The sequence below is a fragment of the Gorilla gorilla genome, chromosome 11 (assembly GCF_029281585.2).
Source record: "Gorilla gorilla gorilla isolate KB3781 chromosome 11, NHGRI_mGorGor1-v2.1_pri, whole genome shotgun sequence".
In the NCBI taxonomy this organism is placed as follows: domain Eukaryota; kingdom Metazoa; phylum Chordata; class Mammalia; order Primates; family Hominidae; genus Gorilla; species Gorilla gorilla.
The window spans coordinates 71,723,315-71,745,255 of NC_073235.2; the positions used below are offsets into that span (position 1 = coordinate 71,723,315).

The following is a 21,941-nucleotide window of genomic DNA, read 5'->3' on the forward strand; positions in this document are numbered from 1 at the left end:
GCACAACTGTGTTCAATAAACTTCTATTGTTGAATTGGTCCATCTGTTGGTCACTTACTATGTATGAGGTATCAGAGCAAGCATTATTGTATTCGATCCTCACAAACAATTCTGTGAGGTAGATCCCATTATTTTTCTCAATACAGATGGAGAAAAAGAGGACTAGAGAGGTTTAGTGGCTTTCCCAAGGCTGTCTGTGATTATTACTGTTATAATCACAGTGTTAACAGGGCCCTGATACAGCACATAGAAATATAGTTTATTGGACTAGAAAGAAGTTTCTTACAGCAATGAAGCTATTTTAATACGTACCTAAGACAGTCTAACAGACAATTAGTAAGAAATTAGAAAATGTCTGTTGATTTTTGCATTAAGGTTTTTCTATAAAATTGCTTTTCAATACAAATAGATTATTTGTGTTTCTCTGTCTCTCATACATGCGTGTGCACGTGTGCGCACGCATTCACATGCACACATACACACACACACACACACACATATCCTTCTTCTTTCCCTCATTCTTTTCTCTAAATTTTTTTCTCTGCCTATTGTCTGGTATCTTTCACTCTTGCTTGGACTAAGGTAACTTTTGTTTTCTCAGTTTGCCTCTTTCTGCTACAATCTCTCTCCTTTTCCTAAGACTAAGGATCTCTTTGGTTCAAAGTTCCTTTTCTTGTTTTCTGGAATATATAGAGCTCTCTCTCACACGGCCATTCTGTAGGCTTCACAATTCAGCTAAAATTTCTTTTAGTGGATGCGAACACAGCTACCCCTAGTGGATAACAGTTTCTTCAATGTTTCTCTTATTTTCAAGTTGGAGTTAAACACGAACTACTCTTAGGCAGGAAGGAATATTATACAGGTAAACAGAAAGTGAATACGATTCCTATTTTCTTAATTAATCCAACAATCACCTGGAAGACTTACTTACAATTTAAATGACCTAAGGGGAAACACCAGTAAAACCATTAAAAGGGCAGTTTGCCCTTGGATCATTATTCTCACAGGTCTTTCATGGATCTTCTAAAAATATTGATCATTTGAGGGAAACAGCGCTCTGTATTTACAGGATACCTCAGTGTTATGAAGTACTTTTACTTCCTCAGCCATAAACTCCACTGTACAGATGAGAAAACAGGCTCAGAGAAGTTAAGTAATTTGTCCAAGGTCGAATAGCTCATGAGTGGAGAAAATGCAGTGTTGTCCCCAGTCATAAAATGCATTTCCATGTTTCAGGGTCTTTATTCAACTGTTTTTCTCTCCTGGGACACCTTTTCCCTACGTCTTCATTTGGCAGAAATAAAAACAGTCATCCCCCTCATCCATGGGGGACGAATTCCAAGATCATCAATGGATGCCTGAAACCTCAGATAGTACTGAACGCTATATATACTATATTTTTTCCCACACATACACACCTATGATAAAGTTTAATTTATAAATTAGACATGGTAAGAGATTAACCATAATCTGAAAATAGAACAATTATAAAAATATACTGTAATAACAATTATGTGAATGTGGTCTCTCTCTCTCTCCTCCCTTTTAAATATCTTATTGCGTTGTACTCACATATTCTCAGGCCACTGCAGGTAACTGAAACCTCAGAAAGTGAAACCCTCGGATAAGGAAGGATGTATTAGTCATCTTTCAAGACTCAGCTCACAAGTAACCATGAATGGGAAGTCTGCATGCTCTCTCCCCTCACTTATACCTCTGCCTCCAATCACTAGCACTTTATATTCACTGGCCTTATCACACTTACGACACTGGAGCACAGGTATTTGTTTATGTATCTATCTCACAGATATGTGAGCTACTTAAAGACAGAAAAAAAATGTTTATTCATCTTAGGATATCCAGGATCAACTGATCCATAGAAAGCATTTCCTAGTGCTCATTAAACGAATGAATAAAATGAGCAAGCAACCCAGACTCAAAGCCAGGTCTTTGGACTCCAAATCAAAATATCTTTCCTCTGTACCACACTGCATCAGGGCATAATTAGAAACTTTTGGTTCATGTGGTTAAAGTGGCCTTACCAATCCATACACACATGCATGCTCAGTTATTCTCCAACTGGCCGCTACTGCATTGTACCTAACACTAACGGGAAAGACATGTTCCCTGCTTTTGGAAAACTATCAGTTTAAAAGAAAAGAACCCCATTTACTAATCAAGAGACCAAGAGATAAAATAAGAGCATATTAATTGCCATTTGGTATTAAGACAGCTTTGCACTGGGTGGACTCTAGAGAGATGTGAGTTTGGTAGTAAGGGTCTTAGGCAGTAGATGTTGCCTATGTTTAATGGGAGGATGATAGTCTTAGTTGAAATCATGAAAAGTATTTTCTGCCACTGTCAAAGAGGGTTAAACCAGTCTGGATTGCCGGAGTTGTAGTTTATAAAAGTGCAAAGAGAGAATACTGCTCAGGAATTAGAGCAGCGAAGCTGACCATTTAAGACAACTTCTTAGCTTCTGTGGACCTTGGTTTCTGATGTAAAAAAAAAAAATTAAAAAAAGAGCTTGAACCAGAGGAGCCTCCAAGGGGCCCTTCATGTTAATACCTGATGATTCTACCTGGCTTGAGATACTTGTGCACACTGCAAATTTCCCTTTCATCACAAATGGCTACCAGACCTGCCTGCCTTCAGGAATGTTGCGAGGATTAAATTAGATGCTAGTGAAAGATCTTTGTAAACTCAAGCGCTGTTCCAGTGAGAGCTCTTTTCTCTGCCTGGGACACCTTTTCCCTATTTCTTCATTTGGCAGAAATAAAAACAGTCGTCTGCACTCATCCATGGGGGATACATTCCAAGATCACCAATGGATGCATGAAACCTCAGATAGTACCAAACTCTACATAGGCTGTGTTCTTACTCTACAGAGAGTGCTTTTTAGTACAGATAGGTGCTCTAAATTAGCCAGCAGGCTGCTGTGCGCCTTGCTCATCTTCAGTATCTTTCTGAATGCTCCAGAGAAAAACTGTCTTGCCAGCTGGTGCCCACCTAAAGCAGTGGATTGTCAGGGCTCTGCTAACTATCCCCCTCCAAAAACTTCTCCTTGCTTTGGGAAGTTTCACTTTCAAAATTATCGTGAATTAATAATCCCTTCCATGTTTTACCCTTCTCTCAGAGTGGAGCAAACCAACACTAGTCAAGTTACCTCTGACTTACTTCATGTGATTTCATACCTGTGCCTCATCTAGAATTTCTTCTGGGAATTAGAGTAAAAAGAACACTTATCTTGAAGAAGAGAGTATCAAAGGAATTAGAATCAAGTTTCTACTTTCTGTTTTGCTGTTAGAAAAACTGTACTGGAGCCATAGAAAGATTTCCATCTAAGAACAGAGGCAAACTATAAATTTGGTTGAGAACTGAAATAGCATTGAAGATTAGATGAGGAAACATAGTAAAATTCCCTGCTTACCATAATCTTCCCTTTATGTTGAATTCCTTATGCAACTTTTATTTATCTTCTTATATATTATTTTGTAAATTACCTAAAATACTTTTATAGCAACAAGGTAGTATTGATAATTAGGAGGAAACAAAATAGAGCAATAGAAAGCTCAAATAATTTATTTTTGCCAGCCAGGCGTGGTGGCTTATGCCTATAATCCCAACACTTTGGGAGGTCAAGGCGGGTGGATCACTTGAGGTCAGGTGTTCAAGACCAGCCGCCAACATGGTGAAACCCCATCTCTACTAAAAATACAAAAAATTAACTAGGCTTGGTGGTGCACGCCTGTAATCCCAGCTACTCGGGTGGCTGAGACAGGAGAATTGCTTGAACCCAGGAGCCAGAGGTTGCAGTGAGCCAAGGTCTTGCCACTGCACTCCAGCCTGGGCGACAGAGTGAGACTTTGTCTAAAAAAATAAATAAATAAAAAATAAAAATAAATAAAAAAAAATTTTAAGGTGGTTTTCCTCTTTCACTTCAGAGACTTTGATAGTTAACACTAATATCTTTTCCCTTTTTCTTTTTGCTTAAAAATGATTCCAAAATCCACATGAGATCTATTCCTGAGACTAGAGTTTACATCAATCTAAATCCAATGTTTGTGTAAGTAGTATTATGGAATCATTACCTCGATTGACTGAGTTCTAGGATTGGTAGAATAAAGGTTTCTTGAAATCCAATCTAAGGCCAGGTTCATAGAAGGCCCCACCATAGATATAGAAGCAAATACTGTCCTGTTGGTGCCATCTGTCTTCACTCTGTGAATTTCACCCTGGAAAGAAAGACAAGGGGAGGTGAGCGGTTCCAAGGCCATGGCTCCTGCAAAAGAACCCTTTCTTCACTGTGGCTACTGCCAGCTGCTGTATTTCTTGAACACTCCTTACACTCAGAGGAAAGGCAAACAAAGGTTCAGCATCACTGGGTAGGCTTCAAACGATTTTTCAGTGTGTCACAGGAATACACAAGGCTTACCATTCAGGCTATCTCCAGTACTGGCTACAGAGATAGTTCTTAACTACCACAAGCATACGAGTCATGAGAAAAACCCAAGTCACAGATGTGGATCAGAAGGCCAGGAGTATATTTTGTATATAGGTGACAAACATGAAACACAAAGATTTTTCTTCTCTTCCTCCTTTATAGTCTTCTTGCCCTTTCCCTATTCTTACAGGTTTTTTCCCTGAAGGCTGAAGAAAATGACCTCTGAGGAAGAGAACTGGAGAAGTGTTCATTCTTACCCTAGAGGCAAAGATTCTAAAGGATTCTAAAGGAAGGCCCCAGCACCACATCAAATGCTTTCACTAAATTCCCTTAGGGAACTACTACTTTTGTCTTGAGTTTTGATCATTTTAATATTCGTCGAATATTTTCTACTAGCTTAAGACTCCTCTAAGGGGCAAGCATTGTGACTGCTGCTTCTTGGCATGTATTCTGTGGTTAGAAGCAGGTAATTCAGTGCAGGGCAAATCATAGGCACTTCTGGAAAATACTTGCTGAATGAGTAAATAATACACAATAGCTTAAATTTGTTTCTTATTCTAAAGCTAAAGAGTGTTATGATTCTTGCTCCAGGCCAAGCTCACATTCATACCCCTCATTGAATCAAAAAACTTAGGGATAAATTTATTTCCACATTGTTTCCCTTTTACTCACATGACAAAAGTTTGCTTATAAGAAAACATCAGTGCAGGCAGGCTCTTCAAGAATAAATTATATACCTTGAATGTTATTCAAAACTTACTGGATTTTCAACCCAATAGATGTATTGCTCAGCATCATCAAATTCAACATCTAAACCATTCTGTATCCCTGCTATGGGGACCATAGCATCATTGCTCTTCACCTCAGGATTAAGGGAGATTCCAAAAATTATATGTTGCCTTACAGTTATTAAGAAAGGTTGATCATCTGTGAAAATAGAAGAATATCAGTCAAAATCATACCCCACTATTCCCAGATATTTAGAGTAATGGAAGGCAATAGCCTGTTACCATCATATGGGCTAAAATGACATTGCAGCATTGCAGCAATAAATATAATGTACTTCATCAGACAAGCATGGGCCTTTCCCAGGGTTTCAGTGGGCTGCTGGACCACAAGACCTCCAACCCCACATACAACGCTGTCTGGACTTTTTCAAGGCAGGTTGGTATTTATCTTACTCTTCATTAAGTCCTTACTTACACTAATAAACCACCCATGTTTGCTAAACCTCACAGACAGGAAGTTCTTCCACTTCTACACACAGACAAACCTCACTCACACCGATCTCAGGGAAAGGAAAGTTGAGTTTTGAAAAAAAAAAGTGAAAAAATCATTTAGACTATTCTTGTGAAAGGCAGCTTACTAGTTTTAAGAATGTTCCAAAAATAAAACAACACTACAAAGTGTTGCCTAGTATTTATTGAGACTTTAACAAATAAATCCAATGTATAATCCTATGAGTTGTTACTTGACAAGTGTCTCTCTTCCCTATAAGATTTTAACTCCCAAAGGTCAATGACTGTGTCTGATTTGCTCATTATTGTGTTCCAGGGCCTGGTACTCAGAGCCTGGCATAAAATAGTTGCCCAATAAATGTTTGCTAACTAAATGGATGACCACATGACTGCATTAATGGATGAATGTATAAGTGAATAAGTAAACAGTATCTTCCAAAGTTCTCAAAACTGTCTACACATTGTAATTTAAACATTCCCATAATATCTTAAACTATCAGTTCACTTATCTCCTTAATAGATAATAAAAGTTCCTTTTTCAAAAATAATTTAATCTTTATCCTGATCCCCATCAAGAGTGGGGTTTTAAAATTCCTCTCTGAGAAAAGGAAAACTTTTGAATCTAAGTTTGGGTTAAGATATATGTATAAGATATATCACATATTAAGACAAAGTATGAAATGATTAATCATTACACAACTTTCATAAGCTAAAAATGATGTTTTCATTATTTTTATAATCCAGGAAGCTTTCCATCTTCAGCAGGATGACTTGGTCATTTTTTCTTTACTTATTTTCACATCTCATTGGCTTTTTCTTGTTCCTATCATTTCTATTACTGAGAAATAACCCAGTCTTTATTAACCTGGGACAAATTTAAATTTAGTCTAATGTAAATTTCGCGACTATTAATGCTTTACATTTTTCAAGTACTACAATGTAGAGTCTTCGACAACAAGCCTGCAAAGTTGTTTTCAGCTGGAGCAAATGAGATTTGCAGGAGCTCTGTGACTTCTACAGGAAACAGTAATAGGAGATGGACCCTGGCTCATTCACTTCCAGGCCCTTCTTCTCTCAGCTGCTCCACATTGCCTCTCTTCTGAACAACTGCAATTGCAATAAAAATCGCCTCTCATTGATTGAAAATATGTGCCATACTGCATGCATCAGGTAAGTATTTCCATTAATTTATCTCCCTCAAGTTTCCTAATCTTGTTTGTTAGATAGGTCCTCCCTCAATCTGCAAATAAGACACAAAGAAATCAGGCAATTTAAACAAGGTCACACAACCAGGACTCCTGGACTCCAAAATCTACGTTTTTCATCACTACACTGCAAATACCGCAGGCCAGGTACTATTTCTTGAGTATCAAATTACCACTCATTTCATTTGGTTTAACTGAAATAGTTTAAAAAAAATGCTAGATTATGAGTTTCAGCTGTACCAAGAAATTATATTGAGATGATATTTAATTATTTATTGATTATCTGTTATTAATGTTCACTGCCTCAGTAGAAACTATCTCTGTCCCAGTTTTATGGGGGACTTTAAATTTTTACTCACTCACTTAAGAACTGATCCTGCCCTTTTGAATGGGTCATCTCCCTTTGCTTAATTGCAATAATTCTCAACCAAAGCATTGTTTAGGGCCTAAAAACTTTGCATATCTCATCCATTATGCATGGGCCTTCTTGACTCTTTCATGGTGCTCTTCCCTTAAGCACCACCTGCTTCTACTGCTTCCTGGGGATCATGTCTTAAGCCCTGTATCTGATAACTGCTGATGTACTGAGAACGTTTACCACCAACGAACATTTGCAGGCAATGGACCAGAGAACAGGATCTCTTGTAATGCTGCGCTGGCTGAAACTGTGAGCGTCATGGTGGGGGATGATGCCAGGGGAGTAATAGAAAGGAAGTGGCCAGTAAGACAACAGGTGGCGCAGGGAGATGCCTGAAAAGTGCTACATGGGAAAGCAAAAAGAAGTGACTTCACAACACTGCACACATTTCTACGGAGCAAACGGGTAAAAATCAGAGGACTGGGGAAGTAACAAAAATGGATATTGGAGAGCTTGTCATTCACTCAACATTTACTGAGTGTCACCATGTACCACGAAGTGCCACAGGCAATAAGCATACATCTACAGACCAGGTAGAGGCTTTATCCTCAAGGAACGTAGCATCTAGAGGGCAAGACCAAGTATATGAGCCCTTACAATTAATTATGAAAATGGCATGAAGGGGTAGGCACAGAATCATCTAGGGTTGGATGGAAAGGAGTTCAGGAGGCGGTGATGGTTAAGTAGGTCAGTGTGTCTCTGTCTTTTGAAGTTAAAGATCATCTCTTCATTTCTATTTTCCATGTCATAATCCCATTAATGTTAGTGTCAGCAGAGTCATGAAGACACTATAGTCAGGAATGAGAACTCAATGTTGTAACTGAACGACAATATACATGACCCCCAAACCTAGGTTCTCCTTAAGTCATACCCTGCACAAGCTGATCAGCACTGCAGCCTTCCCTGGAGCAAGGACAAGGAGTGTTCTCTTATCTTGCACAAAATCACTGAAGCAAGTGCCTTGTGCCCCTGAGACCGAGTCAGAAGTCTATTTGTATTTGGAGTAATTTTAGGGGTGCTGAGGTGATGTTTGGCTTGAATTTTGTTTGTTTATTTGGTTTTGGCATTGTGGGGAATATATTTTCTAAAGAATTTAAAAAGTCTCATACAGAGAAAGCACTCATTATAACATAAAATTAGAAATAAGTAGAACCATCTCATAATTCCCCTATCCAACTGTAACCACTATTGGCACTTGTGTGTTTTTGCTTCCAGAAACTTGTGTGTTTTTTAATGCATGTTTTTACAAGGCCAGTATTGTGCAATATCTGCTTCTTTTACTTAACAGCATCACAGAAGCACTTCTACATATATTCCAGCCTCTTAGTAAACACTAGTTTAAAAGCTATTCAACAATCAAATCAAGTAAAATGTTTCCACCTATAAATGTTAACAAGTTTTCTAAACTTCTTGTTGGGAAAAAAAAAATGTGGAAACCTTTTTTCATTTAACATATATTGGCAATCAGTTACTCAGCTGGTGCTCTGAAACCTACTGGGAAATACCTAAAAAGTTCCACTTCAGTAAAGTCAACCCATGAGAAAACCACTAGTGGAATTATTTGTGAAACAACAAAAGGCACTATTTAAAATTAACACTTATCAATCATCATCAGAGAGTAATATTGATTACACCAACCCCCAATGTGCAATTCAACAATCTTTGTGTGCTGAAAGAATGCTTTGTATCCGAAATGTCTACAGCCCAGTTTAATCTTCTCCTGAAAGACTCTAGGGACACACTAAATTAAACAATGTCAATGAGGATTAGGTACATAATAAGTCTCTGAGGAAAAATGGCAAGTGCCAGTCCCTCTGTGGGAATTACCAATAATTAAAATCTTTCATCATGAAAGTATCATTGCACAATATTACATGCTGATGGAATTTGATTTTCAGTAAGCCTACATCTGCATAATATCTAAACATTAAAAGTTTCCTGAATTCAGTATATATTTTCCATTCTAGATTAGGACTAAATTTCCTTCTAGATTAGGACTCTATTATCTCTTAATTTAGGAATATGTGATCATTAAACATTTAAGTTGAACTTGTCTACAGCAATTTTCATCAGTATCAAAATATATTCATTCAGTTCTCTTCACTGAGAAATGAAAGGGAACTTGGGTTTAGAGTAACTTCTTAGATTTTTAAGCAATAAGGAATTATATTTTTAAGTGTATTATATACAAGTACACACTCCAGAAGAAATCTCTTTTGTGAACTGGATGCAACTTTTCCTTCTTTTCTTACTCCCTTAAGTACTTGGTATAATACTCCACACACTCTTCAATCGACCCAATAAAATATCTCTAGGATGAGATAAATATTAAATTGCTCAAATAGTCACTTGTAATATCTCATACTGACACAATTCTCCTTCTTAAAGTATCAGATGGTAATAGTAACAGTACTGAAATTGGAGTCAGAAGACCCAGGCTAGAACATTCATTAACTATTGGTTATAAGACTAAAAATGAGACAATGGAGCCAGGTGCAGTGGTTCACGTCTGTAATCCCAGCACTTTGGGAGGCTAAGGCAAGTGGATGGCCTGAGGGCAGAACTTGGAGACCAGCCTGGGCAACATGGCAAAACCCGGTCTCTACAAAAAATACAAAAATTAGCCAGGTGTGGTGGCATGCACCTATAGTCTCATCTACTCAGGAGGCTGAGGTGGGAGAATCACAGGGGCCCGGAAAGTGGAGGCTACAGTGAGCTATGATTATGCCATTGCACTATAGTCTGGGCATCAGAGCAAGACCCTGTCTCAGAAAAAAAAAGAAAAAAAAAGAGGGAGAAAGAGACAATGGACATAAAAAATGAAGCTGTACACAAACGTTGAGAATGTTTACTTCTTAGGTGAAGAATTTGGAACTTCCCATTATCATGGCTTGTCAGAAAAGTCTAACTGTACCCAGGTGAGAGAAAATATGAGGTTACAGATTGTTCAATTACATGCACAGATAACATTAGTTCCATATACAGAAACTATATTACAACCAAGGCACACAGTGACATCACCCCATACAAAACACATCATTCTGCAGACACCTGAGGAATCAAAGGACACAGCACGTGTTCATTCGCAATTGGGTTTAGAGTTTCCACTGCTTGGCACAAACTATGACCAGCTCCATCTTCAGAGCTCACATAAGGAGCATACTATACCTCTCAAGCAATTCAGGAGATCAGGAGACAGACTCCATCCTGAAGGACAAACACAGGAGTAAAAATGAGGCCCCTGTGAGGAAAGCAGGCAGAGATGGCTGCAGCGGGAAAAGGCACATGGATTCACGGCTGCATGAGAAAGAGAAGAAAGCACCAGTAAGTGGAAAACCTCCACATTAAAATCAAAACAGAGTCATGCTCTTAGTGTCCTTCCAGAGGCCCCAGTACAGGGGGGCTTAAGTACGTTGTTACCCCTGTTGTTTTCTTTTGTTTTGTTTTCACTGAACTACTCACACTTTCAACTTCCCTAGCATCAGGCTTTCAACTTAGAATTCATAAGAGACACGAGAGAGGAGAATGACTCAAGGTTACAGATCAATCCAGTCTATAACTGGATTATGAACAAACAGCCACTGAGTAATCTGGAACTTGTAATAGAAATATGATGCCAAATAATCTGTCTCCTTACCTGACCTAAAAGAGATCTTTTTGCATTAAAAAAAAAAGTTGTGTGTTTGATGTGTGACCTTGTAGTTTACCTAGAGTTTTCCAGATTTTGGTTAGATAATAATCTTTTATTTTTCTACTGATGATATCTCTGTGTGTCTCTGCACCTTGAAAATCAGGATTCTGTGTGGTCCCCACACACAGGATGTTTCCTAGATCCTATACATTTTTATTACACATACCATGTTATTAATAGATTATTAATCCATTCATTCACCAGAAAAATGGTAGGTATTCACTGTAAACCAAACACCATTCTAAGCACTGGGGACGCTATAAAAGTGGAGTATATATTCAAGCAAAAAGAAACAACTAAACTCAGAGAGAGAGAGAGAGAGAGATTTCAGAACATGAGGGTAAAGAGCAAAAGAATTATGAGGGGGTGGCTATTTTAGGTAGAGCGGTCAATGAGGGCCTCTCTGAGGAAGTGACATTTGGGTAGAATCCTAAATGGCACGCGAAGCAACTCATGCAGAGATCTGGAAGAGAGATGTTCCAGGCAGAGGGAAGAGCTAGTGCAGAAGCTGAGAGGCGGGAGTCACCTGCTGTGCTTTTGGACCATAATGAAATCCAATGTGGCAACAGCGAGTGGGAGAAGAGAGCAGGGAAATAGCAGCGGCCACATGCTGAAGGGTGTGAGAAACAACTGGAGAGTTTTGAGGAGAGAGGATTAAGTGAAGATTAAGTGACTTATCTCCCTCTCCCACCAGAAAGAACAGTACAGACGCCAAGTCTTTCACCTGGACACCCACACCGTGCACTTTAGGACAACTTGTGCTGGCTACAGCAGAGCACCTAGAAGGCAGTGGTGCCATAATAAACTAGTCCTATAAGTAAGCTGCTTTCAATCAGAGTGGTAGCGGTAAGAGGATCGAAGGCACTATCTGGTCTGTACTCCATTTGTCAGCTGAGGAAACGGAGACTCATGTGAGGGTCACAGAGGTAGCAGCCAAATGCTGAAATGATATAATTCAGACATGCTGTTATTATATCCTAGGTGTGAAATTTCCATGGTAAATAAAAGTAATGGCAATGTCAGGACTAGGGAGAGTATATAGTGGGGTGGTTTGTAAAGAGAAAAGGAAAATGTATTGCCCAAACAAATGGATCTGTAACAGTGTGCATTTAGCATTCCCAGGGTCAGTGTTTTTCAAGCTACTCCCAGGCAGGATGTTTCTCTGTATCACTCACAATTTGGTTGTTTCGAAGGATGAACCGCAACGATCCCAAGGGGCCATTGAATATTGTACATTACAACTGACTGGTTCCCTCCATGCCACTTGTTGGCTCGCATAACCCGACGAGTAGCACGGTCAGTCCAGTACACAGAGTCTTCAAAGAGAGTTAGGGCATAGGGGTGCCGTATAATCTGTGAGGCAGAAGAGAACAGTGAGACCTCATCCAAAAATCAAAGCCAAGGTGCACTGAGTCAAAGAGGATATCTGCTCAAGAAGAGGGTTTCCTTTAACACGTCATTATTTAATAAAAACACAAGGAAGTCATTGTGCAAAAGAGCGGCAAAAAATACACAATTCGTCCTATATCCCACTAAACCATTCAAGAGCCTTTCACATACACGTGTCATTTACTCTTTATGTTTGTCTTGGTAATTACACTGGGCATCTATTTTACAAATGAAAACAAAACTGAAGCACAAAAAGCAAGGTGACGTATCAGGATCACCTACTAGTTAAAAGTTAGATGGAACTAGAGAGCTTAGAGACTCCTCATCTCCCACTCCCACGCCCCAGCCTTCACTCCATCATCAGCACCCTTGTGCCTGCTATTTCCACGGTCTTGTGCTGCCACTCACTGATTCACATCAATCTGTTATAGTTTAGATGCATCTTTCCTTCAAGTCACAGCAACTATACAATGGCAATTTTTTCTCTTTTTTAAATTGTTTTTTATTTTTTATTTTTTATTTTACTTTAAGTTCTGGGATACATGTGCAGAACGTGCAGGTTTGTTACATAGGTATACATGTGCCATGGTGGTTTGCTGCACCCATCAACCCATCATCTAGGTTTTAACCCTCACATGCATTAGGTATTTGTCCTAATGCTCTCCCTCCCCTTGCCCCCACCCACTGACAGGCCCCGGTGTGTGATGTTCCCCTCCCTGTGTCCATGTGTTCTCATTGTTCAACTCTCACTTATGAGTGAGAACATGCTGTGTTTGGTTTTCTGTTCTTGTGTTAGTTTGCTGAAAATGATGGTTTCCAGCTTCATCCATATCCCTGCAAAGGACGTGAACTCATTCTTTTTTATGGCTGCATAGTATTCCATGATGTATATGTCTATCATTAATGGGCATTTGTGTTAGTTCCAAGTCTTTGCTATTGTAAATAGTGCTGCAATAACATATGTGTGCATGTGTCTTTATAGTAGAATGATTTATATTCCTTTGGGTATATACCCAGTAATGGGATTGCTGGGTCAAATGGTATTTCTTGTTCTAGATCCCTGAGGAATTGCCACACTATCTTCCACAATGGTTGAACTAATTTACACTCCCACCAACAGTGTCAAAGCATTCCTATTTTTAATGGGGGTCAATAACAGCTCTTTGATAAAATATCTATTTTCTTTATTTTCCCATTTAACTTGTGAAAATAAATTCAACAGAATTTATGGAATAAAAAATGTTACGTGAAGAACAGGACTGAGAAATATAAATCTAGCTAATTTTTGTTTTTTTTTTTTTTGAAAACAGGGTCTCACTTTGTCACCCAGGCTGGAGTGCAGTGGCACAATCACAGCTCACTACAGCCTTGACCTCCCCGGGTTCAGGCAATCCTCCCACCTCAGCCTCCCAAGTAGTTGGGACTATAGGCACACACCACCATGCCCAGCTAATTTTTGTATTTTTTTTGTAGAAATGGGGTTTTGCCATGTTACCCAGGCTGGTCTTGAACTCCTGGGCTCAAGCGATCCACCAACCTCAGCCTCCCAAAGTGCTAGAATTACAGATGTGAGACAATGTGCCTGGCCAAGTTAAGTTATAAATTTTTGCTTGAAAAAAAATTTTTTTTTTTGAGATGGAGTCTCGCTCTGTCACCTAGGCTGGAGTGCAGTGATGCAATCTCAGCTCACTGCAACCTCTGCTTCCCGGGTTCAAGCAATTTTCCTGTCTCAGCTTCCTGAATAGCTGAGACTATAGGTGTGCGCTACCACACTGGCTAATTTTTGTATTTTTAGTAGAGATGAGGTTTCACCATGTTGGCCAAGCTGGTCTCAAACTCCTGACCTCAGATGATCCACCCACCTCGGCCTCCCAAAGTGCTGGGATTACAGGCGTGAGCCACCACACCTGGCCACTTGACACAATTTTTAAAGGTATAGAAGCAACAGATTCACATCTGCAGCTCAACTAAATCACACGAGCTATAAAAATCCTTCCTGGATATGGCACAAGCTGACCATGAACTGGAATGAAAATATTCATTTTCCAGTTAGTCGTATGGGATAGACTGCCTCTCACTGTTGCTGGTATTTCCTGGATTGATCTGACAATGTCTATGACACAAAAATTAATTTCTTAGCTTTTCTGATACTCGTCTGATTTCTACCTATCCACGACTGTAGTTTTAATTTGGTTTTCCTCACCACCAACTTACCAAATCACTGGCTATCACCTGTCTCCGATGGTGTCCATTATAATCACAAAAGTCCATGTAATCAAGATAGGAGTCCATGAAGTAGAGCAGTCTGTTGGGGTAGTCAATAGTTAAGCCGCAGGGCCAGAAGATCTTGTCCTGGACAATGACAGTGCGCATGCTGCCGTCCATGCTGGCTCGCTCGATGCGAGGGTGGTGGCCCCAGTCAGACCAGAACAGTAGATGCTCACTGGGAAAGGAAATGAGTTACCAATTGGAGGGGACGTATTTAAAAATTAAAAATAACTGTCATTTTAAATAATACAACATCCTGTTTATGCCCTGCTTAAAATAAATCATCTCTGGTTCAGAATATATTCACAGAGTTTATTGTTTCCTCTAAGTGTCACAAAGTAAAACTGTCATAACACAATCACAACCCATCTGGGTATTTTTATAATGTTCATAAAACATGTAATACATAATGTCATAATGTAGTACATTATGACATTGAAATGTCTCAATGCCAATTCATGTTTGTTTATAATCCACAAATAGTTGATCTAGAAAAATCCATCTGTCCTTGTTTGTCTACCCTGTCATGTTTTTAGATAAGGAAATCTATTTATTCTTCATCAGGGATTCATCATAAATTTCAGTGGTGTGTAATACTTTACAATATCTAGGAATTCAACATCACATTGAACATAACTTGCCTAATTTACCATCCTGCAGAAAAGAATCTAAGTTATAAAATATAAGTAAATTCAGGGAAAGAAATCCTCAAAGATTTCCAAACACATGGGAGAATTTCTCTATCTTCCCTTCAGGATCAGCAGGCAAAAACTGCCTTCCTTATATGACTTAAAAGGGAGCTCTAACAAACAACATAAAACTGAAGCAGAAAAATCCAGCTTTTTTGTTGTACAATCATGAGTTATCAAAGTTACATCAAACTGGCCCCTCTATGGACTATTACTGCATGCAGTAATTAGAAACTTAATTTTTAATTATATGACATTTCAAAAATTGTATTGCCAAGCTAATAAATCAATGTGCTCTTAAAGTAAACAATCAATTGCTCTTATGTAGTTTATGAAGAGGATGATTCAGATGAAGGAGAGATAGCAACACCCGGTTGGACACCTACCACGTTTAAACAAGGGATCATTTTAAATTTTGCATATCAGCAACATGCATATCAGCTACATCATGTTACTGTTGTTTTTCCCTCATCATAACCATGTCAAGGCAACATAATTTAAAAAAAAAGTCTTACTTCATTCTGGGATCTAATGCTAGTCCTCTTGGATTTGTTAGGTTTTTACTAATCAGCACAGTCCTGTGGCTCCCATCAATTTTGGAGACTTCAATTGTTTCCAGAGCATAGTCTGTCCAGTAAAGATTACGACCTACCCAGTCTATTGCAATAGTTTCAGTCAAGATGATGCTACTGTCAAATACCTAAAGACAAAAGTGAATGAAGAGTGAATTCTAGAGCAAATAAATGAATGCAAACATGGATATTATATAAAAATCTAGATTAAACCACCTAACTTGTCCTATAATTACTTGTGGGGATTAGAAAATTTTGTCTCCTCATGTAGCTAACCACCAAATCAACAGTAGGGTTTTCTGAGAAAAGTATACAAGATTTTGTCACACTGAACATTCTAAGATAACCTCATTGTTCGGTTAGCGCATAGTTTCGTTTTGGTTTCAAAAGTTTTTGCAATTAAGAAAAAGCTCTATCCATTTGCTTAGTTGGCAACGTTACAAAACGTTATAGTGTTTGCATGCAACGAATAATATCTCTATTAATTAAGCACCAAGAATTACAAAATAAAGTCGTAAGTGGCAGAGGAAATGTAACTATGAGGAGCCAAGAAACTGAAATTCTGGGAGATGGATTGAGAAATATCACTAAATTAAAGCTAAGAAAAGCAACCCCTTAACTTTCCTGCACTTTCCTCTGCTCTCATCCACAAGAAAAGACTGCAAAAGGAACCGTAAAGACATTGTGAGGTCTCTGCATCACCTGACCTGGAATTCAGAATCATACATCTGCATTCAGAGGCCACCCTCCTATCTAAAACAGCCATAAATTCGTAGTTATGAACACGCAAGTCTCTTGGGTGTGATGTGGCCCAGAAGGTACCATGAGAGCTACCCAGATGAGGTAGGGCCTTCTCTCACTGGTGAATAACAGCAAACAGACCCACGACAGAGGAACTAGCCAGGCCAAAGGTCAACAGAAATGTACTTACCACTCTTCTGTCTGTTCCATTTTGAAACGCACTCCAGGTTTTACCCTGAGTTGCATCAGACCAAAAGATGCGACCACTAATTGAATCAAAATCAACAGCTACAATGTAAGAACCATTCTCGACCAATGAATAGATATTGTGGACCTGGGAGGTGACACTGTCGGCAATAATTTTGTTCTGACTTGCCACAAGTAACAGCAGACTCTCAGATGCTGTTCAAGAAAAAAAATGCAAAAATGTCAATGATGCTGGGAGAAAACACAAAACAACTCTTTAAAACTTTTGATTCAATACTTTTGGTAACAGAAAGAAGGTGTAATTCCAAACTATAGTAAGTTGGTGGGGAGGGGAGGAAGCCCCATAAGAATGATTTTAATCACTTCATTCTTAACCTTAATAGTTAGCTGGTTTTCATGAGTACTTAAAATAGACTCTTTCTTGGGTTATATTTAACTGTGTTTCTAAATACTAGTCTAGAGTAAACTATGCTTACATTCTTCCTTTTACCGTATTTATTTTTGTACTTTGGTTATCTTCCTTACTATTTAATAGATTGTAGGCTTCTGGACAGCAGGAATCATGTCTTAAATATTCCTGTTTTCTGAGGCCCTCAGCTATGGTAGAGAGTTCTAATTCTCCCAACACCCCCTCTCTTCTTTTTCTTTTTAGTAATAAAGCATGCCAAGTTTTAGCTTGGCACAGACTCTCCAGCCAGAGACATTTCTCTCCCTCCACTGAAGTTTGGAGTGACCACATGACTAAGTTCTGACCAATAGGCTGTGAGTAGAAATTACGAATCAAATTTCAGGTCACATTCTAAAAAGGAAGCTGCTTGCCTTCCACTTTCTCTTTCCCCTTCCTACTTTCTAAGAGAAGCTAAAACCTGGAGCATTGGAACCCTTGATGTAAGCCACATGATGAGGATAACAGAGCAGACCCCATGCCCTGGCCTCTCCGACATCCAGACTCCTACTACATGTAAAAGAAAGAAACTTTCTGCTTTTGTTTTAGCTTCCTCTATTTGGTCACTTTGAAAGTGGTCAAATCAATATCCTAATACATAGTAAAAATCACTTTCTTATAGCAGAAATTGAATTAATACTGGTTGAATTCAATTAAGCATTATATAAAGATGCTTAAATATAGTATAGAAGTCATTTTAAATTATATAAAAGCCATTTGGTATTATTTTAAATACTTTAAAAATCATTGACTTGTATATGTTTTAACTTCTATTTTCCAAAATACACCAGGATTTTAATGTGTATTACCCCATTTAATCCTCACAAAAAATTGAGGTTTAAAGAGATTGCATAATCTTTCCAGGATTCAAGTCGATCTAACTCCTAATCAAAATTGTCAAATGCCTACATGTGCCTTTTGATTTTAAGCTCTGGGATGTGCTGATAAACTGGCTAGGGTTAGTTCAGCAATTACCTGTAACTTTGCATGTCCTCCCATCACTTTCTAACATGTAGCCTGTATCACATGAGCACCGGAAAGAACCTCTCATATTGTAACAGTGCTGGCTACAAGAGCCTAGAATATCACATTCATCTATGTCTTCACAGGTCTTAGAATCATTGGCAAGTAAGAATCCCAATGGACATAGGCATTTAGCCCCAAAGGGCTCTTGAACACACTCGTGAGTACAACCACCATTGAAATCTGAGCAGCTGTTCCCATCTAGAAAAAAGAAAGAGAATAATGAAAAAAGAAAATCAAGAATCTTTGCTTCTTTGATTCACTCTTATGCAATATTTATTATGCAGTCTCATGCCACCTTCAATATGATGCCCAGACAAGAGCTAAGTGCAGCATGCACTTGGGTGAGTTCCACAGGCTGTTCAGGGTTTGCTCTAATTTGCCTGAGGATTTACCATCCTTCATATCCATTGGAGTACGATCACCTTCTTCACTACAACCCAATAGTATAACTCCATTTAATGCAATGAGAACCCTTGGGAAAATATTGTTGACATCAAGGAAGAAAAGTGTCATTGATAGAGCATGCAAAGACACTTAAAATTGTTTCTTGTTTTCTTCCTCTGAAATTCTACTATCTATACAGAAATGGAAGATAGACAAACATTTAAGACAAAAGACCAGAAAATCTATGAAGTGAACAAATCAAAGGGGAAAGGTCATTGAAACATTAGAGTACACAGATCTGGTAACATATCATCATGCCTTACTTTCAGGGCCAAAATGAAAATGCCTAAAGCCACCCTAAGACAGTTCACATGCCTGGGGATGCAAATGCCTTCTATTTCCATGTGTACTCTAACATATTTGTAAGAGTCATAACACAGAACATGCATTAGAAAGGGAAGTAAGTTAATATAATCAGGACATTTTCAGAACAAACACAACACATATGAAATCATAAGAATCTGAAATACTTCACAATCATACCTGGCTGGGGTTCATCTGAGAGTGAGCATTGATTAAAGAGGAAAGAAAGAAATGACAGTAATTAGGATTACATGCCAATCACAGCACTTTAATCACAGCAACACAAATCCCTGGACTTCATTTTTTTGTGACAAGTTCTGATTGAAATTAGAAAATATTAAAGTTAGAAAAATTAATGAGCACATTACCAACAGAACCAAATTTAATTTGACAATCTAATGGCCTCAATTTAGTCTCATTTTTTGAAACAAAGACATAAAAAGAAGTAAAAACACATAACCAAGTACAAAGGATTTAATCAGAAAATTATCCAACGGTGATGTATTTGAATTCAGTTATGGTTACCCCCTACACAGATATGAACTCATAGAGGAACTGAAATCCTTCCTACAAAGCTACACAGTGACTGTGACAATGGTGATGCACAGCAGGCTACTGTTCAGAATGAGTTTATGGCCAGTAAACTGTGGTCAGGAAACTTACTGCAAAGTGGGGACTCATCTGTCCCATTGGGGCAGTCAAAGATGCCATCACACACTACACTCAGATTCACACAGATGTTATGGCCAAGACACTGCCATTGCCAACTAGGACAGCGAAAGGGCTGAGTAGGGCAGTCCTTCTCATCACTCATATCTCCGCAGTCATTGTCCCGATCACAGAGCCATGCCCTGTGGATGCAGTTTCCGTTGTCACAGTGGAAATATGATGAAGGGCAAGTCTTGGGGACACAGGCATTGTGCTCATCAGATCCATAGAGGCAGTCTGGATGCCCATCACATTCCCAGAAGTTCGGGATGCAGATACCATCTTCTTGGCACTGAAATTCATCTGAGTGGCACATACCAGGAGGCCTGGTTGCTAGAAGGAAAACGTGGGGTAAATCGGCTTGTGAATGTAATTTGTGATCCGTTTTATAGTCTAGACTCAGAGGAAATGATTTTGGATCCAATAGTAGGTTTATAGTAACAACTATGACCAAATTAATATATAAGGCTAAATGATATAGAGTCTTCTCCCACACTCTAGTACATAGAAATATTTCTGTGTGGCAACTAGTGGCTCTGACAACAAACGAAGTACAGAACACACAACTGCTGACTAGCGGATGAGTACCTGTGTCAAAAGAACATCCTGTTTCCTTTTCCTGTGTTTTTAATGTTCTTCCAATTGCAGATTCAATAATAAAGTTTATCTATCTTTCTATGAAAGAATCACCAGAACATTACAATAGAGCTTAAATAGCTATGATTACTTTGAACTTCATGTGTTTCATATCATGTTTGGGTGTTATTATTTTCCCTCAGATGAACTATACCTAATGAAACCATCACACACTAACTAAAGATGATGGTAAATACTCAGTTCTTTGCAAACTTTCCACTATTCATCGAGCAATCCTGGAGAGATATGTAAGAACTGCTTCCCTATTTGACAAGGGTAAACCAAAACTCTCTACCAGGGATCTCACAAGGCAACAGCAAGCCAGCGGCAATTGACAGTTTAACCTCAGCTCATCACAGAATTTTATGTTTTTAATGTGAAACAGGAAAATTAGTGATTAGGAATTTCTAGATGTTGTGCAAACTATAAAGTATATAAGCATTTTATTTAACTTTTCTTTTTAATCCATGGCTTTACACACTACCTTTCTGACGCAGGAGGAGAATTCATGAAAACTTACTTTTTTTGGTCTAAAACACCATTGTTCAAACAAATGATCAACTCACTGATGAGTTTTTGCAAGTCTAAAATCCATTTAAAACAAAAAGTGGGCAAATAACAAATCATGTGAGTATAGGTTTCCAGTCTGTGAAGATTATAGATCCATCAGAATTATACTGTATGAAGTCCTACTTGAATCCTCCAACTAGAAGAAATTTCTTTTCTCTGAACCTCCATAGAATTTTATCTGTGCCATTTCTAAGACCCTTGTAACTGTCTATCTTGCTTGTCTCTTGCCTTCTATAATCTCCACAGATAACATCTTAGCAGATATTCAACACATAATAGCACAAAGAATGAATTCATCAGAGTCAATACTAAACACAGCTCCATACCATTTCTACACCATGATATGACCTCTCTACTGAAACTTAAAAGAAACCAGTAAAATATCTTTATATGGAGTAGAGCCTCAAAAGTTTAAACCTACTAAAGTGGGAAGTCCTAAGAAAAACTAAAAGTGGAAACAAAAATATCTAAGAAATATTTAGCCCATCTAAGAGACTATTTGAAGTGTCCATTTATACAACCGCTTGATTTGTTAATTACACATTATATGGCAATGTCTACTCAATTTTACTGTATGTTCAATACCGCATTCCTTTGAGGATACTTTCCCCCAGTTTGTCTGAGTTAGGGAAAATGTGTGGCAATATCAATATCAATACTGGCAAAAATGAAATGACCCCTTTGTCTGAAACATGCTGGGTATGTGTTACTTACGACAGCCCGCTTCATCCGAGTTGTCACTGCAATCAAAAACACCATCACAACGATTTGTGACGCCAATACATTTATCCCCACTGGCACACTTGAATTGAGAAGCAGTACAGTTTAATACTAAGAATGAAAGAGAAAAGCATTAGAAATTAGCTCAAGGCTAAAATGACTAAACACTGAGATTTTTCTTTTTTGTTGTTATACTTTAAGTTCTGGAGTGCGTATGCAGAACGTGC

General features: G+C 38.4%; 1 protein-coding gene across 2 annotated transcripts in view; it reads right to left on the reverse strand.

Annotated features, from left to right (window-relative positions):
- LRP2 (LDL receptor related protein 2) overlaps window positions 1-21,941 on the reverse strand; it is a 225,542-nt gene that overhangs the window by 93,108 nt on the left and 110,493 nt on the right. The window contains exons 24-34 of one of the 2 annotated variants that reach the window (XM_055379127.2): window positions 21,709-21,825; window positions 19,744-20,121; window positions 19,261-19,275; window positions 18,283-18,531; window positions 16,846-17,057; window positions 15,858-16,042; window positions 14,600-14,828; window positions 12,172-12,349; window positions 10,474-10,602; window positions 5,205-5,371; window positions 4,092-4,235 (exon numbers count right to left, since the gene is read on the reverse strand). In XM_055379127.2, coding sequence (XP_055235102.1) covers window positions 4,092-4,235; window positions 5,205-5,371; window positions 10,474-10,602; window positions 12,172-12,349; window positions 14,600-14,828; window positions 15,858-16,042; window positions 16,846-17,057; window positions 18,283-18,531; window positions 19,261-19,275; window positions 19,744-20,121; window positions 21,709-21,825 — 2,003 coding nt within the window. The remainder of the gene's footprint in view (window positions 1-4,091; window positions 4,236-5,204; window positions 5,372-10,473; window positions 10,603-12,171; window positions 12,350-14,599; window positions 14,829-15,857; window positions 16,043-16,845; window positions 17,058-18,282; window positions 18,532-19,260; window positions 19,276-19,743; window positions 20,122-21,708; window positions 21,826-21,941) is intronic. The other variant, XM_031008678.3, reaches the window with a different exon arrangement.